The 20,052-nt window shown below is 39.8% G+C and overlaps 2 protein-coding genes across 2 annotated transcripts in view; one reads left to right on the forward strand and one right to left on the reverse strand.

The window, feature by feature from the left end:
• The window catches only part of phactr1 (phosphatase and actin regulator 1), a 21,238-nt gene extending 16,226 nt beyond the window's left edge, over positions 1 to 5,012 (forward strand). The window contains 5 exon segments of the mRNA XM_053323043.1: positions 369 to 509; positions 1,274 to 1,350; positions 1,640 to 1,647; positions 2,419 to 2,626; positions 4,958 to 5,012. Coding sequence (XP_053179018.1) covers positions 369 to 509; positions 1,274 to 1,350; positions 1,640 to 1,647; positions 2,419 to 2,626; positions 4,958 to 5,012 — 489 coding nt within the window.
• On the reverse strand, positions 3,800 to 19,625 carry tbc1d7 (TBC1 domain family, member 7). Its single transcript, XM_053321999.1, has 8 exons — positions 19,369 to 19,625; positions 18,597 to 18,730; positions 18,301 to 18,381; positions 17,620 to 17,810; positions 11,312 to 11,449; positions 10,663 to 10,808; positions 6,932 to 7,061; positions 3,800 to 5,239 (listed from the first exon to the last, which is right to left on the reverse strand). The coding sequence occupies exons 2-8, from the start codon at positions 18,706 to 18,708 to the stop codon at positions 5,153 to 5,155; spliced, it is 885 nt and encodes a 294-aa protein (XP_053177974.1). The 5' UTR covers positions 18,709 to 18,730; positions 19,369 to 19,625; the 3' UTR covers positions 3,800 to 5,152.
• Positions 19,626 to 20,052: the final 427 nt, after the last annotated feature.

Below are 20,052 nucleotides of genomic sequence, written 5' to 3' on the forward strand. Positions count from 1 at the left end.
AAAAAAAAAAAAATCCTCCCTCCTTTTTCTCTTTCTTTCCTCCCTCCCTCCTTCCGTCTTTCCTCCCTCCCTCCTTCCTTCCTTCCTCCCTCCTTCTCTCTTTTCCTCCCTCCCTCCTTCCTTTCTTTCCTTCCTTTCCTTTCCTTCCTTCTTTCCTCCCTCCCTCCCTCCTTCTTTCCTTTCCTCCTTCCTACCTTCCTTCCTTCCTTCTTCCTCCCTTCCTTCCTTGAGTGGAGGACAACAGGAGGGTTAAAATACTAAATTTAGAAGTACGAGAGCTTTTTAGTATTTCATAGATGGATTTTTATAATGAACATTTCATTAAATTGTTGTTCCTCTCTTCTTCTTCTTCCTCTTCCTCCCTGCAGCTCAGCCAGAGGCCCACAGTGGAGGAGCTGCGAGAGGCCAAAATCCTGATTCGCTTCAGTGACTACGTGGAAGTGGCCGAGGCTCAGGACTACGACAGGAGGGCAGACAAACCCTGGACCCGACTAACAGCTGCTGATAAGGTTACTGCTCTAAGACACCAAACACACAGAAATACTGTTTATTTTTAGTATGCATAATAATAATAATAACTTAATGTATATAGCATCTTTTGTCTGGTATTGAAGGTAGAAGACAATGAAATACAGTTAGGAGATGATGAAAATATAATATAAAATGAAGTCAAGTAAAATAAAATGAAATAAAAGACTAATAATAAACAAACAGCATCACAGTGAAGTTAGTCTGAACCTATTTTTAAAAGAAGTTACTGATTCTACGAGCCTTATTATACTTTATATTATTATACTTTTAATCCTTACATACTGCTCAGTCTAATTTTAACCCATATTTTACATTTGAGAGCTGTCAAAACGCCATATACATATTATATATTTCTTTCAGCTGGACCTTACCTAATGTGATCCACAATGTGTAAAACATCTTTTTTACACATTATTATATATATATATATATGCAAATGTACAAATTTGACTTGTGTTTATTAGAAAAAATTCAAAAATCAGCATTCAAATGTTCTCCTAGACCATAAAATAGTGATTTTTGAATGATTAATCAAACATTTATTAATGATTGATCGGGAATTTATGGATGTGAATTAGTGCAGAGACAACTTATGAGTCAGAATATGACTTAAATATAATTTCTACTTTGGATTTTTTTGTCTTCCTTTTCTCTGTGAAGCACTTTGTTACAACTGAACTGAACTTTTTAAAAGGTGCAATACAAGTAAATTAAAATATGTGTGTATTTGTGTGTTGTTCAGGCTGCCATAAGAAAGGAGTTGAACGAGTTTAAAAGCACAGAGATGGAGGTGCATGAGTCGAGCCGTCATCTGACCAGGTATGAAAAAAAAAACCACACTGACAATGATTTATAGTGTTACTACGGATGATTTACTCTTAGATCCTTCCTGCTACTGTTTATCCTGAAGGTAGCGATAGAGGAATAATCAGCTGTTTTAATACTAATAATAGTTGAGTGGAATTAAAACTACTTTACTTGACTTAATTAATTATAAAAAGATGTTAGTATTGATCTCACAGTCCAAGCTGATTGGAAGTCACTCATTAGATTTAGAGACTTCCTGTCATGAAGTGAAAGTTTTCATTATTAAAATTCATCCTTTTAGGCGCGCAGGTGGTCGAGTGGTTAGAGTGCATGCCATATATGCAGCAGACCCCGGTTCGAATCCCGATCGGAGGTCCTTTGCTGCATGTCACCCCCCCCCCCCCCCCCCCCCCCCTCTCTCCCATGTTTCCTGTCCGTCTACTGCTAAATAAAGGCCAAAAGAATCTTTAAAAAAAAATCATCCTTTAAGTCCATGAGTCTACTCCAAATTTCAATCCATCACATATAATAAGATATGAACTCTATTAAAAGCCACTGACTTCCTCCCTCCCTCCTTCCTTTCCTTCCCTCCTTTCCTTCCCTCCTTCTCTTTCTTTCCTCCCTCCCTCCTTCCTTTCCTCCTTCTCTCTTTCTTTCCTCCCTCCCTCCTTCCTTCCTCCCTTCTTTCCTCTGTCCTTCCTTCCTTTCCTCCTTCTCTCTCTCCTTCCTTCCTTTCCTCCTTCTCTCTTTCTTTCCTCCCTCCCTCCTTCCTTCCTTCCTTCCTTCCTTTCCTTCCTCCCTTCCCATCACATATAATAAGATATTCACTCTATTAAAAGCCACTGACTTCCTTCCCTCCTTCTCTCTTTCCTTCCTTCCTTCCTTCCCTCCTTCCTTCCTTCCTTCCCTTCCTCCCTTCCCTCCTCTATTAAAAGCCACTGACTTCCTCCCTCCTTCTCTCTTTCCTTCCTTCTTTCCTTCCCTCCTTCCTTCCTTCCTTCCCTGCTCTATTAAAAGCCACTAGCTGATGACTCTGGAGCCTTTCTAGTAACATCTTCTCTTTTTTATTTTTCCCTGCAGGTTTCATCGGCCATAAAATCTCTCCGTTGGACCTCGACCATGTTTTTATATTTCCCACACACAAGCCTCAAGTGTTACAGACTGATGCTTTCTGCTGCCCTCCAACTGCTCACCGCTCCCCTCTTTTCGGCGTCGGGTTCACTCTCGACACGATCTCCGGGGGGCTCGTTTCCCCGTCGCCCAGGAAACGGGAGCAACTACTAAAAAAGTACAGATGGATTAAACTCTCGACAGGAGATTTTTCAGACTTCTTGATATTCAAAAAGCTTTTATTTTGTCTTTTTTTTTTTAAATGAAGAAGAAGAAGAAGAGGTGGCAATATGTTTACTTTGCAGCACTTTTTCTTTTTTTTAAATTTGAGAATCTGTGCCAACTTGGATGATGTGGGGATTTAAGGACGGGAACTGTCAGAGAGGGAAGACCAGGATTGCTTTTGCCTTTTCATCATGTTCTCTCACTCTCTCTTTTTTTTTTTTTTTAACACCACTGGACTTCAAATCTTCAAACCTGTTTTACTCCACAGATCACATCTCAAATCATTTATCTCATCATGTTACCAGAGGAACGGGAATATTCACGACAGCTTGTGTTGTTGTTGTTGTTATTGTAGGCAGCTGAATATGAAGCCAAAATGTCCTAAAAAAAAAAAAAAAAGTCCCAGAAGGCTTCTCTGCAAAGCCAGTAAATCAAGATCTCCTCTAAGAGTGACTGAATTAGACCGTGTGAGGGATTTGTGACAGAGTATTAAAAGCAGAGCCTACATAAAAATCTATTTAGAGCGTTTTTGGGAGGCTGCAGTCGCCTTTTAATACCAAATATTACACAGAAAGTATTAAAAAAATTTTAAAAAATAATGAAAACTCAGCATATAAAGCAGGGGTGTCAAACACGCGGCCCGTGGGCCAGAACCGGCCCGCCGAGGGGTCGACCCCGGCCCACTTCCTGTCTTCTTTTCCTTCCATCTTTGTTACTTAATTCCTTCCTGCCATCTTTTCTTTCTGTCTTCTTTTCCTTCCTTCCTTCCTTCCATTTGTCCTTTCTATCTTTCCTCCTTTCCTTCCATTTGTCCTTTCTATCTTTCCTCCTTTCCTTCCATTTGTCCTTCCTATCTTTCATCCTTTCCTTCCTTCCCTTCCATTTGTCCTTCCTATCTTTCATCCTTTCCTTCCTTCCCTTCCATTTGTCCTTCCTGTCTTTCCTCCTTTCCTTCCTTCCCTTCTATTTGTCCTTCCTATCTTTCCTTGCATCTTTTTTTGCTGTCTTCTCTTCCTTCTCCTCCTTCCTTCCTTCCTTCCTTCCTCACTCCTTGACTCCTTCCTCCCTCCCTTCGTTCCTTCATTCCTTCCCTCCATCTTTTTAATAATCTGGCCCACATGAGATCAAATTGGGCTTCATGTAGCATATGAATGAAAATGAGTTTGACACCTGATATAAAAGGAAGAATTTGGACTCATTTCTGTATCATTTGTCACTGCATAGACATTTTATTCATTGCTTCCAGAGATCATGTCTCTCTCTCGCTCTTCATCTGTAAATTCAAACACTTCAAAACAAAAAACACATCGAATCAACTGAGCAATAATTTCTGATTTTCTTCCGTTTTATTTCTTTTATCCATCTGTAATTTTTTTTTTTATTATTTTTTGGGCTGCATTCAACGTTTCAGACTTCAGATTCCTTCCTCCACCTCCTCCCCCCAAGTTTTTTGAACCAAAGCAACTCTACGTGGAAGTCGGAGGATCTTGAATGCATCCCAGCCGCCTGCTGTCTGAGAGTTCATGACCCCACTGTGTCACTGTGCCTACAGTATCGTTTACAGGGATTTAAAAAAGTTGCCAAATTAACTTTATAGTTTCATTTGATACAGTTTATTATTATTATTATTATTATTATTATCTGTAGGTACAGTAAAATGGTGCCGAACTCTCCGATGAATTATAAGAAAGTAGGTTTTTTTTTTGTTATTAAATATACATATATATATTTCATTGTTTTATTTTCGAAGATGAACCTTTGGCGGTAGAACATCTAGAAACCCTGCCATCCTCCTTTTTGTTTTTATATTGTTTACAGTCCATATTTGGTTTAGTAGTTTTCCTTTTTTGGCCATATTAATGGGAGGACTGGTTGCTCTGTTGAGTGTTACGATGATGTGTGTGTGTGTGTGTCTGAGTGAGTGTGTGTGTGTGTGAGCGTGTGTGTGTTAAACAGTGTTTTTGAGAGGAAACTATTCTCAGAATTATAAAGACTTGTACATAGCAAAGAAAGTAAGAAGCGACTTTTCAAAATGTTTTTTCTTTTTGTAAAAGCAGAAAAAACTGCATGTGGGTATTAATTTATTGTGAGTCTTCTATGATGATGTATGCAGTTTCTTAAAGAAAGAAACAATAACGTGATTACGTCTGCTCGTCTCTTATTGTTTCTTCTTCTTCTTCTTCACGTTCTCATTATAACAGGTTTCACTGATGGCTGCTCGCTCCTGTAGCTGCTTTCAGTGTTCACTTCAAGTCTTTTTTTTTTTTCTTTTTCACCTCCACAGTTTATCAGAATCTTTGGTGAAAGCTGAAGTTCAGTTCAAGCCCCGCAGACGCTGAGCAGGTGCAGTCTGAAAGTCTCAGCGTGGAGAGAGAGGAAAAAGCTTTTAGGTCCTGGTGCATCCTGGGAAAGATACAGCTCACATCTGGGCTCAGGTTGCCACGGTTACCACAGCTCCAAGGTGGAGGGAGGGAAGGGGCTACACGGCGTGAACCAAGGTGCCGCAGTATTTGTGCCACAGGTCGATGGCTTTAGTCACGATGGCGTCCGTGTTCTCCTGCGGTATCTGGAGGAGGAAACGGAAAAGTGTCTACTGTGAGAAAAATGAAAACTATATATTTCTGTTTGTTGGATAAAAACACTCAAAGTTACTTTTTAGATAATTAATTAATTGCTTTGAGTCATTTTCTGGTTCCAGCTTCTTATATATGAATATTTTTCTGGTTTCTTTAGTTATCTATGAGAGTAAACTCAATATTTTGGGGTGTGGATTGTGGATTTATCTTGCATTGTGGGCTTAAAGGATAATTACCGTTTTTTACAACCTGGACCTTATTTCTAGCATAAAATACGATCATTTACTCACCCAGACAACTTTGGTGTCATTTGGAGTCGATCGGACTAAATTAGCTCCAGTGTTGCACTGCGTATATCCGTATAATGTGAGTACACAGGGCACCGAAGAGCAGCCTCTATATAACACATTATCTGAAACTAGTTCATTTCACCAATATTTAGTTATGATACGTTAGTGCTATTCCCTCCGAGCCCGTGGTGGCATGTTATCAACATCCAGGGTCTGTAGGTTGACCTGCTAACCTCTGATCTGGATGATGTCATTTCTGAACGTCTCTACCACAGCCCGGTTTATCATGGAGCAGAAATCCTCCAGTGTTGTGATACAGACACTTATTGACACATCCAGACGCTGCGTATCTCCTGGCCTCACATGCCACCACGGGCTCGGAGGGGAATAGCACTAACGTATCATAACTAAATATTGGTGAAATTAACTAGTTTCACGGCAGATAATGTGTTATATAGAGGCTGCGCTTCGGTGCCCGTGTACTCGCATTATACGGATATACGCGGCGCTCCACTGGAGCTAATTTCGTCCGAGCAACTCCAAATGACACCAAAGTTGTCTGGGTGAGTAAATGATCGTATTTTATGCTAGAAATAAGGTCCAGGTTGTAAAAAACGGTAATTATCCTTTAATTGACATTATTCATAATCCTTTTTTTTTTTCTTTGAGACAATCAACAGATTACTTGAGAATGGATAAATGGTCATTAGTTGCAGCCCTACTCTAATTGCACTTCTGTTAAGTGGATAAAGACGTAACAGTTAGATAATCCTTTTTCAGTCCCACGATGGAGAAACGTACGAGTTACAGCAGCAGGTGGAGAGTAAGAAATATGAAGAGTATTAAAATATAGTAAAATACATACCGGTAGTAACATTATGTACAGGAGGAATATTCTAACCATCAATCGAGACTTTTTAGTTCCAGCTTCTTAACCTTCCTGTCGTCCTCCCGGGTCAAATTGACCCATCTGTTTTGACTGTTCTTTCTTTCCTCCCTTCCTTCCTTCCTTTCTCCATCTGTCCTTCCTTTCTTCCTTCCTCCCTCCTTCTTCCCTTCCATCCTTCCTTCTTTCCTCCCTCCCTCCCTCCTTCCTTCCTTCCTTCCATCCATCCATCCATCCTCCCTTCCTCCCTCCTTCTTCCCTTCCATCCTTCCTTCCTCCCTTGAATCCATCCTCCCTCCCTTCCATCCTTCCTTCCTCCCTCCCTCCCTCCCTCCTTCCATGACTCGAGGACAACAGGAGGGTTAAATCTGAATATTTTCTGGTGTCTTAAGTCGTCTGAGAGTAAACTGAATATCTTTGGGGCTTTCACATTATCCCTTCTTATTTTTATTTTTTCTTTAAATGAGATAATCACCAGATGAATCGTTAGTCGTAGCTTTACTCACATTACGCAGAAACTTGATGACGCCTTCAGGCCGGTTGTTGCTCATTAAGATGATCTTATAGCTGAGAAGGATCTCCAAGGCAACAAACACCAGGATCTTACAGGAGCCGCTGATTACTTTGTCCCACACTCTAAAAAAAATACATGAGAAGAGTTCAGTTCATATACACACTGTGAAGAAATTAAGGTTAACCCTCCTGTTGTCCTCCAGTCAAGGAAGGAAGGATGGATGGAAGGGAGGAGGAAGGAAGGAAGAGAGGAAGAATGAAGGAAAGGAGAGAGGGAGGAAGGGAGAGAGGGAGGAAGGAAGGAGGGAAGGATGGAGGGAATGAAGGAAACAAAGGAGGGAGGGAGGAAGGAAAGGAAAGAAGGAAGGTAGGAGGGAGGGAGGTAAGAGAAAAGGAGGCAGGGAGGAAGGAGGGAAGGAAGGGTGGAAGGTAGGAAAGACGGAAGGGAGGAAAAAGAGAGGAAGGAAGGAACAGTCAAAAGAGACTGGGTCAATTTGACCCGGGAGGACGACAGGAAGGTTAAAAACAAATGTTATCTGAATATAAAAGCAACAAAAATGTATAAAAGGTGATTCACTTTTTTTTTCTTTTAGCAAAATATTATATAATTATTAAAAGTCTGCATTTTTTAAATTATCTATATAAAAACCAGGCATGTCGCTAACAGGAAGCAGGCTTATTTTATTTTATGTTCCTCTTTGCAGCTGTGTGTCTGAGTTGTTAGTTGCATTAGTTGCAGCGGAAACTAATTATAAATACAACATTAACATAATTCAGTTACAGAGCAGCATTATCATTTATTAGGAGTCGTGTTTCTGTCCACCTGATAAATGGAAGTCCGATATTCACTCTGTTTTAGCTCCGTTTATGCTCTCTGAACAACTTCCTGAGGGAAATATCTGGCTCTTTAACCTTCCTGTTGTCCTCCCGGGTCAAATTGACCCCGTCTCTCTTTTGACTGTTCCTCCCTCTTTCTTTAATTTTTCCTTCATTTTCCCCTCCTTTCATACTTATTTCCTCACTTCCTTCCTTCCTCCTGTCCTTCCCTCCTTCTTTCCTTCCTTCCTCCTGTCCTTCCTTCCTTCTGTCCATCCTCCTGTCCTTCCTTCCTTCTTTCCTCATTCCTTCCTTCCTTCTTTCCTCCTTTCCTTCCTTCCTTCCTCCCTCCCTCCTGTCCTTCCTTCCTTCCTTCCTCCTTTCCTCATTCCTTCCTTACTTCCTCCTTTCTTTCCTTTCTTCCTTCCTCATTCCTTCTGTCCTTCCTTCCTCCTTTCCTCATTCCTTCCTTACTTCCTGCTTTCTTTCCTTTCTTCCTTCCTCTTTTCCTCCCTTCCTTCCTCTTTTCCTCATTCTTTCCTCCTTTCTTCCTTCCTCTTCCTGTCCTTCCTTCCTTCCTCCTTTCCTTCCTTCCTTCCTTCCTTCCTTCCTTCCTCCCTCCTGTCCTTCCTTCCTTCTTTCCTCCTTTCCTTCCTACCTTCCTTCCTATCTTGACCTGAGGACAACAGGAGGGTTAAGCTGCTAAATGCTCCGCTATGTTCACCAGCTAGTCTACAGCTAACTGTCTGTTTGAAGCTTTTTCTCTCTAAAAACGACACGATAAGAACCTGAGAGTGAACCAAAACAGTAAAAGTTGCAGCCGGACATCTAAACAATGAGATGAAACTCTCTATAAAGCTCCGTAAAACCCGAGAGAGGAGCTGCAGACTCCCTGACACCCACCGTCAGCTCATCAATGTGGATTATAACTACTTTATAATATGATTTAATCTTAACGGGATCGGCCTGATGTGACAGATGTGTGACGAACGTTTAATCCGATCGTGTCTCCGTGTGAAACAGGAAACCTCAAATGTCCCCGACAGACAAGCAGGTACGGAGTTTTTAATCATCTTTTTTTTGTTTTTAACATCTCAAACAGCATCATCTCAGTAAGTATTAACCTTTGCATGTAACCTGTACTCCAACATGTCTATCAGCCACATTAGGTGGAATATAAAGGCTCCAAAATCACCAAATCTGACTCTGTGATGAAATAGAAAAGACAAAAATCTAATATAGTCTCATCCTGGCATCATTTAGTGACTAAAACTAGACATAAATTCAGTTAGAAAAGCTTCATAATAACCTAAATATTAAAATACTATTGCTACAAATGTGTTTATCTGGGTATCTGCACATTTTAAGATCTTTTTAATTCCTATTTTACTGTTGTAGTGGGTTGAAATGGAGCTCATTTTGAAGTAATTTATAAAGTCATGGCCAAAAATATTTGCACCCCTGCACTTGATGCTGCGGTAAGAGACCACTGCTGATACAAAAAAATAAAAAAGCCAGACAAACTGTGGACAGATGAGACCGAAATAGAAAGTTTTTGGTAAAATGCATCATGGTACATGGTGCATGTTTACAGAGAATTAAATGAGGCAGAAAACGCTCCCTTTGGTCAAACATGGTGGAGGTTCACACATGTTTTGGGGGGTTACTTTGCTGCTTCTGGCTCTGGATACCTTAACCCTAACCCTGATTTTGGGGCCCAGTGTCAGAAAGCAGTATCTCTGTCAGAGGTCAGAGGTCATGGGTCTTCTAGCAGGACAATGACCCAATAACACACTTCAAAAAACACTCAGAAATGGTTAAAAACAAAGTGCTGGAGAGTTCTGAAATGGACAACAATGAGTCCAGATGTGAATCCTAGAGAACAGCTGGGCAGAGATCTCAAAACAACAGCTGGAAGAAGGCAGCCCTCAAATCTTAGTGACTAATAGAGAGGTGCAAGAACCTTATAATGGTTACAGGAAGTGATTGATTTCAGTTACTTTTTGCACAGGGTGGGCTACCAAATATTAAGCTGAGTCTGCCAACGATTTTATCCAGTGCATCTTTTGAGTTTTGAGACAATTGATCAGTTTTGACTTTTTTTCTCTGTTTTTTTTTGTGTCGTTCGAATGCAAAAAAAGAGAAATACAACACATGGGAATACCAAAATACTTCCAATTGCAATATCCTCTTTTTTTGGAGGACATGGTGCAGGAGTGCAAATATTTTTTGGCTATGACTGTATAGGATGGCAGCTAATGATTAGTTTCATTATAGTTGCAACTGGTGATTATTTTTTACTTGAATTAACCCTCCTGTCGTCCTCCCGGGTCAAATTGACCCAGTCTCTATTGACTGTTCCTCCCTTCCTCCCTCTTTCTTTAATTTTTCCTTCATTCTTCCCCTCCTTCCCTCTTTCTTTGCTCCCTCCTCCTTCCATACTTCTTTCCTCACTTCCTTCCTTCCTTCTTTCCTTCCTTCCTCCCTTCCTCTTTTCCTCTCTCCTTACTCCTTTCCTTCCTTCCTCCCTTCCTTCCTCCTTTCCTCTATATCCTTCCTTCCTCTTTTCCTCCCTCCTTCCTCCTGTCCTTCCTTCCTCCTGTCCTTCCTTCTTTCCTTCCTTCCTCCTGTCCTTCCTTCTTTCCTTCCTCATTACTTCCTTACTTCCTCCTTTCCTTCCTTCCTTCCTTCCTTCCTTCCTTCCTTCCTTCCTGGTAATAAGATAATTGGTTGGTTATGTACAAAAACCCAAAATAATGATAATAATGATAAATTCAACAAATATAATTACGCTCAACTCAAATTTAATGCTTTAACGCCTACAATTCAAGACATGTTTAGACCTTAAATATATTTTAAAATCACATTTAAAGACACGTTGAGGCTTTTTAAGGACCCTGACTGTTACCTCTGCAGGCTGGATTCAGGCAGACAGCCGGCGAAGCAGCGTCTGAACCAAAGGCTGTAGGGCAGCTGCACCAAAGCTCCTGTGTTCTTCAGATGGTTCAGCAGCCGAGGTTCCTCCTGACTCAGATAGTGCTCCAGGCTCTTCGGCTACACAGCGAGCGGCACAGACCAGACAGAAACAAGCCAGACACACACACACACACACACACACACACAACAAAGTCTTTTATTCATGGTGACGAATAATGTGAGCTCTGACTCCTGAGAGCTAAATTTAACACCAGAATCCTTCAAGGTGTTTGGTGTCTTTCTTAAACTGGGAGTGCCGTGATGCACGTAGGTATGAAACACAAGGACTACACACAGAATAACTCTTTGTCAGTGTTTTGTTGCTCTATAAATAACACACGGTGAACAATAACGGCACTGTTACGAGTGTTCGGATCCTTCCTGACATCCAGTTGTTTTTTATTTTTTAATGACGCAAGAAGCAAAACATTACATAAGAGTTTCTATCTGTGTTAAATCCAGGTTGAGTCTTGTTTTTAATGATGTGTTCAGGAGCTCACAAACGTCTGAAGACATATTTTTTGACATCAGATAAGCATCAGACATATAAAAAAAACCTTCATGTTGAATTTAGTACTTACAAGATGAGGTATCGAGTCTCCGAACTTTGTGTGAAACTGATTGACGAAACATTTAATCAGCCAGTAGCAGTCGACTGGATCGTCTACAATCTCCTCCATGGCTCGGCTGATGGAGAGGAAGTCCTCATTCTCTTCATCCTGATGAGAAAAAACACCAAAATCATCATCATCATCATCATCATCATCATCATCATCATCATCATCATCATAGCAGGAGAGAGTGAGAGAAGCAGCGAGGAATCAACCTCAAGTTTATGGTGACAGTGTCGTCTATCTATCACAACATTAACAGAGCCAATAATCTGTTAGTGCTGATGTTTCATTAATCAATTAAATCATTTTGATTTGAATATGAGGATCCTGGATTTTTATAAAATAAGAGTCATACTGTGTCTAACTTTCAGCAGTTTTAACAGAGACACTTTATATATTTTTTTTTTGGGGGTGTAGATAAGTAACAAAAGTCAAATAAGATTAAATTAGGATGGATATTTTTAGATTATGTATACTTTTAATTGTGCAGCAAAGCATTAATTTCATTATTGATTAATCCATTGACATATTCTCCATTAACTGATTAGTTATTTGATCTATAAAATGCCAGAAAATGGTGAAAAATGTCAATAACTGTTTCCTAAAACATAACAAGCAACCTAAAATGTTTTTTTGTTTTTTTTTATCCCAATTGACAGTCAACAACCCAAATATATTCATTTTACTGTCATAGAAAACCAAACAAATTAGAAATATTCACATTTAAAGGGCTGGAACCAGATAAGTTTAACAATTATCTCTTTAAAAAATGACTAAAGCCTTTTTAGCTAAATGACTTTTAGCTAAAAATTGTCAATTAATTTTCTTTCTACTGGCTAATTGTTGCAGCTCTCATTTAAAAATGCTGACTTGCATTTTTTTAAAAGATGTCCACGATATCTGACTCTAAGCACAACACACATGAGAGATGTATTCAGGGTGATTGAGGCACATATTTACTGCTGAATGTAAGTCTGTGAGGTTTCCCAACGTTAAATATATGTAATTAGTTAGTCACTGATGTGGAAGTTAAAACACAAAGGGTCGTTTTTTTGTGGTGATGGTTGTAAGTGACGCTCTAACGTACATGTTTGCATAGCGGACTCATAGGATTACTAACGATGTCAGTACATTTACAGTCAGGCTCCAGGATTCTGTAACTCTGCGCTCGTAATGAGAAGCTCGACACTAACCTCAAAAACTCCTCACAGTCATTTCAGCAAAGCCGCAGTACGACATACAGATGCATCTACACAGCGTCGGCTTGTCCTAAGCCTAACCCTACTGTCATGTGATTACGTCTAAACACATTAAGTGATCACAGATGCGATCACGTCACTATCAGATCTTTATAATTATATTTATATCAGTCATCATCAGGCTCACGCTGTTATTACGTAATCCGATTTCAATCCAGCCTCAAGATAAACACTTTGCATCAGGGGAATCAAACTCATTTTCATTCAAGGGCCACATACAGCCCAATTTAATCTCACGTGGGCCAGATCATTAAAAAGATGGAAGGAAGGAAGGAAGGAAGGAAGGAAGGAAGATGGAAAGAAGAAAGGGAGGAAAGATAAATAGAAGGAAGGAAGGAAGTAAAAGAAGGAAGAGAAGACAAGAATGAATGAAGGAAGGAAGAAAGGAAGGAAAAGAAGACATGAAAGAAGGAAGGAAGGAAGGACAGATGGAAGGAAGGAAAGAAGGAAGAAAAAGAAGACATGAAAGAAGGAAGGAAGGAAAGAAGGAAAGAAGGGAGAAAAAGAAGACATGAAAGAAGGAAGGAAGGAAGGACAGATGGAAGAAAAAGAAGGCAGGAAAGAAGGAAGAAAAAGAAGACATGAAAGAAGGAAAGAAGGAAGAAAAAGAAGACATGAAAGAAGGAAGGAAGGAAGGAAGGAAAGAAAGAAGAAAGAAAAAGAAGACATGAAAGAAGGAAGGAAGGAAGGACAGATGGAAGGAAGGAAAGAAGGAAGAAAAAGAAGGCAGGAAAGAAGGAAGAAAAAGAAGACATGAAAGAAGGAAGGAAGGAAGGACAGATGGAAGGAAAGAAGGAAGGAAGAAAAAGAAGACAGAAAGGAAAAGGAAGGGAAAATGGAAGGAACACATTAAGTGATCACAGATGCGATCACGTCACTATCAGATCTTTATAATTATATTTATATCAGTCATCATCAGGCTCACGCTGTTATTACGTAATCTGATTTCAATCCAGCCTCAAGATAAACACTTTACATGATCAGGGGAGTCAAACTCATTTTCATTCAAGGGCCACATACAGCCCAATTTACTCTCACGTGGGCCGGATCATTAAAAAGATGGAAGGAAGGAAGGAAGGAAGGAAGATGGAAAGAAGAAAGGGAGGAAAGATAAATAGAAGGAAGGAAGGAAGTAAAAGAAGGAAGAGAAGACAAGAATGAATGAAGGAAGGAAGGAAGGAAGGAAAAGAAGACATGAAAGAAGGAAGGAAGGAAGGACAGATGGAAGGAAGGAAAGAAGAAAGAAAAAGAAGGCAGGAAAGAAGGAAATAAGGAAGAAAAAGAAGACATGAAAGAAGGAAGGAAGGAAGGAAAGAAAGAAAGAAGGAAGAAAAAGAAGACATGAAAGAAGGAAGGAAGGAAGGAAGGACAGATGGAAGGAAGGAAAGAAGGAAGAAAAAGAAGGAAGGAAAGAAGGAAGAAAAAGAAGACATGAAAGAAGGAAGGAAGGAAGGAAGGACAGATGGAAGGAAGGAAAGAAGGAAGGAAGAAAAAGAAGACAGAAAGGAAAAGGAAGGGAAAATGGAAGGAAGGGTTAGGGATTGGACCCCTCGGTGGGCCGGATCTGGCCCACGGGCCGCATATTTGACATCCCTGCTTTAACATGCATGTGAAGAGGTGAAAACCAGGACTCAGACTTGAGAAACAGCTGCCAGACGACATGTATTTGCATGTATGATACGTTAATTACGTCATGTGTAGAGAGCAGCAGCACATTTCAGTAGTTAATCAACCAGAAGTGCTAAATATTCTCTAGTTTCACTTCCTTAAATGTGTTGATTTTCTGGAAATTGAAAGCGTCATCGAGTCTTTTTGAGAAATTGTGAATGACATGTTAAAAAATTAAAATCAGCTGAGAACTCTCCCACGCTGCGGTTTACACTGACGGGAACTTTAAACAACTAATAATAAATATTCCAGCAGGAGGTGAGACAATGTGTGGGAGGAGGAGTTTTTGTTCTTGTTTTTATTCATGTTGTGGTTTCCTCCAACACAACTATCACACATCGTCAGGTGAGAGGAGACTTTAGAGATTCATTGAGATAATAATCCACTGATTCATTAATAATGAAAACTACAGATAGATGCAGCTTTACTGACGAGCTCTCATGAACAATCCCTACACACAACGCACTGAGCCTGATTTACATAAAGGTTTGCATGTGTAAAAATGTGTGCAAACTGATCTACTAATGCGGTTGCATCTTTCAAATGTGCACTGTCCATTTAGTACTGTTAGGGAATTTTCCATCATTAATATGCACTGGGTCAAACTAAGCGTTGCGGTCATAGCAAGGCCTCACCAAATGATAGGGTTAGACACTGTCTCCCTTTGAGATAGTGGTAAGCAGTGAGTCTGCTCCTTTTGGGGAAAACAGGAGGCACCCTGATAGGGTTGCTATAGCAGCCGAGGTCAGATATGTCTTTGACGGTTTTCCCTGAATGGGGTAGAGGCAACTGGAGTCAGAGGTTTGATATAGTGTTGGATGTAGGACAGGGGTGTCAAATATGCGGCCCGCGGGCCAGATACGGCCCGCCGAGGGGTACAATCTGGCCCACTTGCCATCTAGTGCTCTTTTCCTTTCTTCCACCTGTCCATCCCACCTTCCTTAATTCCTTTCTTTGTTCGTTCCTTCCTTTCTTCCTTCTGTCCTTCCTTCCATCTGTCCTTCCTTCCTTTCTTCCTTCCATCTGTTCATCCTTCCTTTCTTCCTTCTGTCCTTCCTTCCATCTGTCCTTCCCTCCATTCTTCCTTCTGTCCTTCCTTCCTTCCTTCCTTCCATCTGTCCTTCCTTCCTTTCTTGCTTCCTTCCTTATGTCTGTCCGTCCTTCACTGTCTCTCTTTCCTACCTTTCTTCCCTCTTTTCTTTTGTCCGTCTTTCCTTCTTTCCCTTCTTATTTCCTTTCTTCCTTTCTTCCTAACTTCCTTCCCTCCCTCCCTCCATCTTTTTAATGATCCGGCCCACATGAGATCAAATTGGTGTGTATGTGGCCCTTGAATGAAAATGAGTTTGACACCTCTGATGTAGGACAAAGGTCCTGAGTGAGGTCTAAGCAATGTTTTGTCTATAGACCAGTAGACTAAATTCTGTATATTGTAGATGTGTTGGATCTGCCCATATTTGGTCATGGCTCAACCTTGGGCATTATCTGCGTGGTTTAAAGTCTTTACTCGGAGGAGAGAAACTTCAGAATTGAAGGAAGCATCAGAACATAACGTTGTACTGATCATTCATTCACTTCTCCTTCATGAAGTAAATAAACCTTTTCAATACAAGACATCCTGGACTCCTGTCTACTCTCTCCATTGATGTATGGGCTGCATAATTAAAATCTCTATCAAGTACGTTTGCCATAATGAATATGCAATATGAGGCGTTTTAACCCCAGTGTGCAAAATTCACGGAGAAAAAAATGGAAATATGTTAATTTGGCACACGCATTGTGATTTACCAAACCTGGAGGTAATTTTGCTGACATAACTGCATCTAGTCTATAAATAATAAGTTTGAAGGGCAGGTATTAACCGGCTGTTACTATGGAGACGAGGAGACGGAGGCACAACGACAGAATATGCAAATAACAGATTTTTTCTACCTGTGTTAATATATTTGAAGTGGAGCTTTGACTTTATCACAATTACTCCCCCATATGTCGTTTTTTCTGGTAATATGTTTTCATTATAACTCAATATATTTGTTAACCTTTTCCACTAGAATCTCTAATTTCATGGGATCACATTTCATTTCAAGCCTCAGTGCGCTGCGTTCGTTGATCAGCTTGCACATTTTTTTGCAGGTGATGTCAAGTTTGCACGTTTTTTTACACATGCAAACCTTCAGTACATCAGACCCACTGTCTGCAACACGGATAGACTAAGGTAGATGTTTATACACACACACATATATATTTAATGGACTCTTTCTCCTCTGCTTCAAAAACTCTTCCTCCGTACTCCTCCTACTCCAGTTTTTCTCTTAAGGGTGAAGATGCTTTGTGAATAACTTTTATATATGTACCAGGATTTAGTCTTAATTGTGAGCAGAAATTCTTAGAAAACATTGTGATTCTATTAACCCTCCTCCTCAGGTCAAAGGAGGACAGAAGGAAGGAAAGGTGGAAGGAAAGGAGGAAGGAAGGGAAGGAGTAAGGAGGAAAAGAGGAAGGAAGTAAGGAGAGAAGGAAGGGAGGAAGTAAGGAAGGAAGGAAGGAAAGGAGTAAGGAGGGAGGGAGGAAAGGAGGAAGGAAGGAAGGAAAGAAGGAAGGAGTAAGGACGAAAAGAGGAAGGAATTTAGGAGAGATGGAAAGAAGGAAGGAAAGGAGTAAGGAAAGGAGTAAGGACGAAAAGAGGAAGGAAGGAAGGAAAGGAGTAAGGAGGGAGGGAGGAAAGGAGGAAGGAAGGAAGGAAAGAAGGAAGGAGTAAGGACGAAAAGAGGAAGGAATTTAGGAGAGATGGAAAGAAGGAAGGAAAGGAGTAAGGAAAGGAGTAAGGACGAAAAGAGGAAGGAAGGAAGGAAAGAAAGGAGTAAGGAGGGAGGGAGGCAGGGGGGAGGAAAGAAGGAAGGAAGGAAGGAGGAGGGAGCAAAGAAAGAGCGGAGATGGGGAAGAAGGAAGGACAAATTAAAGAAAGAGGGAGGAAGGAAGGAAAGAAGGGACAGTCAAAAGAGACGGGGTCAATTTGACCCGGGAGGACGACAGGAGGGTTAATTTTCTTAGTATTTTGTATTTAGGAAGCTTTACAAATACAGTCCTAGTCTCACTCTGTCCTATTTTTTTAGTTATTAATAAAATTTGATTTATTAAATTAAGGAAAACGTAAAATTTCAAGACCATACAGTATAAGCTCTTTCGTCAGGTACAGAGGAGCAAAGGAAACCCTTTTATTAAATGCTTTGACTTTTCTGTACCACACTACATTAGGTTAGTATCATATGTCTATTTGCTCCTCTAATTAATGCATCAGATCCAGATATTAAATGTCACTGTCTCACAACTCAACGTCCCCTTTCATCTTACCGGAGGCGAGGTTTCGGAACATCGTGGGAGCACCTGGCTCTCCAGCTGGAACATGCGCAGGTAGACGTGGATGGAAGGTGTGGAGGAGTTGATGTATCTCATCACCTCCAGAGCTTCCAGGATATCTTGGTACTGCTCCTTCCTGTAGCCTCCCACCAGAGTGTGAGAGTCACTGTGTGGCGGCAGGATACCTGATGGAGGAGGAGGGGGGAGGGGCTGATGTCAATACAGACGACTACTGAACTTTTTTTTATTGAATGGTGATGAAAGAGCTGCTCAGTCTAAAACATCTGGCTACTAATATCAATCTGAAGCCGTTATATTACACTGAAATAAGTATGAAAGTATAGAAACTGTCTACTATGCTATTATTAAACCTCATCTGTCATAGCAAGGCTCCACAAACTATAATGAGATGAATATAAGATGAATGTATAGTGTCTCTAATATTAGTTATCTTTCTATTTTACAGTAGATAATTTAGCCTCGACTCAACTGTGATACATACAGATTTTGAGTTTTATGTCTTTTTGTAAAGCACTTAATTTATATGGAGTCATCAGCAAATTAAATAATCAATAATATAAATAATCGTTAGCAGCAGCCCTGCAGTACAAACAGATTCTATTGTTTTAATAGAGTGTAGATGTTACCCATATCATATATGTGTGTCCGTCTTACCTAACAATACCTTCCACACATGGATCCTGTACATGGAGGGAAGGGGGAACCTCTGACTGAAGGTGCTCAGCTTTTCAAGATCTGTCAGATACATAAAAACATGGAGTTACATGGATCCATACAGACACATAATACAAGCACATTGCATTATAAAAAAGAAAAATACACCCATATAGGAATAGATCATTGTACTTCTCTTAAAAAGACACCAGAACCTTTTTAACCTGATGTCTTCCAGTATGTAAAGCCATATTTATACATAAATGCTGCTACACTACAGTGGAAGTGTTACCTACCCAGAGGATTATCCTTGAGCAGTATTTCTAGTGACTTTTTCTCCTCCACTCCTCTGAAGCCCACTTTTTCATAATACGCAGAACGGAAATTTCTCTGAGGGTCGTCTGCCATCTTTTCACCTGCTCAGTGTCACCTGAACGACAGCAAAAACATTCAGTATGTAGCTTTCAGTAGCAAAATACATTCACTTAAGTACTGAACTCATTTACTGTACTTTACTTGAGTATATTCAACATGTTCTGCTACTTCATACTTCCACTCTACTACTTTTCAGAGGGGAATATTCTACTTTCTACTCCACTACATTTATTGACACAATGGAAAATATAACAAGCTTTTAAGATACAACACATTGTTAAAGATTAAACTACTACTTTTACTGCAATACCTTACATCATTCATAATACTGCAGTACTTTTACTGTGATACTTTACATCACTCATAATATTTATGTACTTTTACTGCAGTAGCATTTTTTTATACAGGACTTTTACTTGTAATGGAGTATTTTTACATTGCAGTATTGGTCATTTTACTTAAGCCAAGTATCTGAATACTTCTTCCAGTGTTGTCAGCTTTATATATCTCATTTGCATTTGATGGATATTGACATTATATAATTTAAATGCAGATATATAAGTTAGCTTCATGCAAAAAAAAAAACACATTAAAAAACATCTCTGCAAAACCTACTAAGTAAATGACAACACGTGCATCACAAGCAAGGCTCACAAACATTTACTGAATGATTGCAATAGACTACTAACTTACCTTAGTGAGTTTTTTAACCTTTCCGGTTTGTAATTTAGTGTTAAAGCTTCACTATAGCTGCAAGCGACATGACTGCAGCTAACAGGCTAACATTTAGCTTAGATATAGAAACAAACAAGCTCCAAACGATGTTGCTGTAAGGTTAACTTTAACTACAGACTAATACTTGACATGTATCAGGTTGCCATTACTGTAATAGTGTTGCCATATTTCCAAAAATTAAGCTGACATTTTGCTCTGCTAACGCTGTATGTCAGCTGTTAGAGAGAGCCGTTAAAGCGCTTCCGGGTGAGACTGTCAAAATAAAACTCTTCCAGTGGCGCTCACAAGGGTTATTGTAGTTTTGACATGTATATTACTTTTTCAGATTGTTTTTTAAAAATGTTGTATTTCAGTTTAGTTTTTAGTTAGTTTAACAAGTATTTTTCTTTTTCTTTTGAGGAATTATTAGTTTTAGTTTTCAGGTGTTAGGAGGTTTGTAGGAGCTGAAAGGGATGAAAGAATGTATGACACACTACATATGGTTTATCAAGTCATTGTTTATTAAAGATAGCCTACCATATTATGCAAAATGTAATTTTATTATTTTATTCTTTAACCATTAACAATATTCAAACCAAAGCAGAGCTCAGTAATTTATCACCTGGAGCTAAATCACAAGCAAAACTTTATATGGCGCACGCA

The sequence above is a fragment of the Scomber japonicus genome, chromosome 7, assembly GCF_027409825.1.
Source record: "Scomber japonicus isolate fScoJap1 chromosome 7, fScoJap1.pri, whole genome shotgun sequence".
NCBI lineage: Eukaryota > Metazoa > Chordata > Actinopteri > Scombriformes > Scombridae > Scomber > Scomber japonicus.

Coding starts and splice junctions, on each gene's coding strand:
- tbc1d7 (XM_053321999.1), bottom strand. CDS start 18,708: ATGGCAGACGACCCTCAGAGAAATTTCCGTTCTGCGTATTATGAAAAA. Junction 17,811..18,300: donor TGTGTGGAAGGTATTGTTAG/GTAAGACGGACA, acceptor CTCCTCCATCAG/GTATCCTGCCGCCACACAGT. Junction 11,450..17,619: donor GTTCCGAAACCTCGCCTCCG/GTAAGATGAAAG, acceptor TTTTCTCATCAG/GATGAAGAGAATGAGGACTT.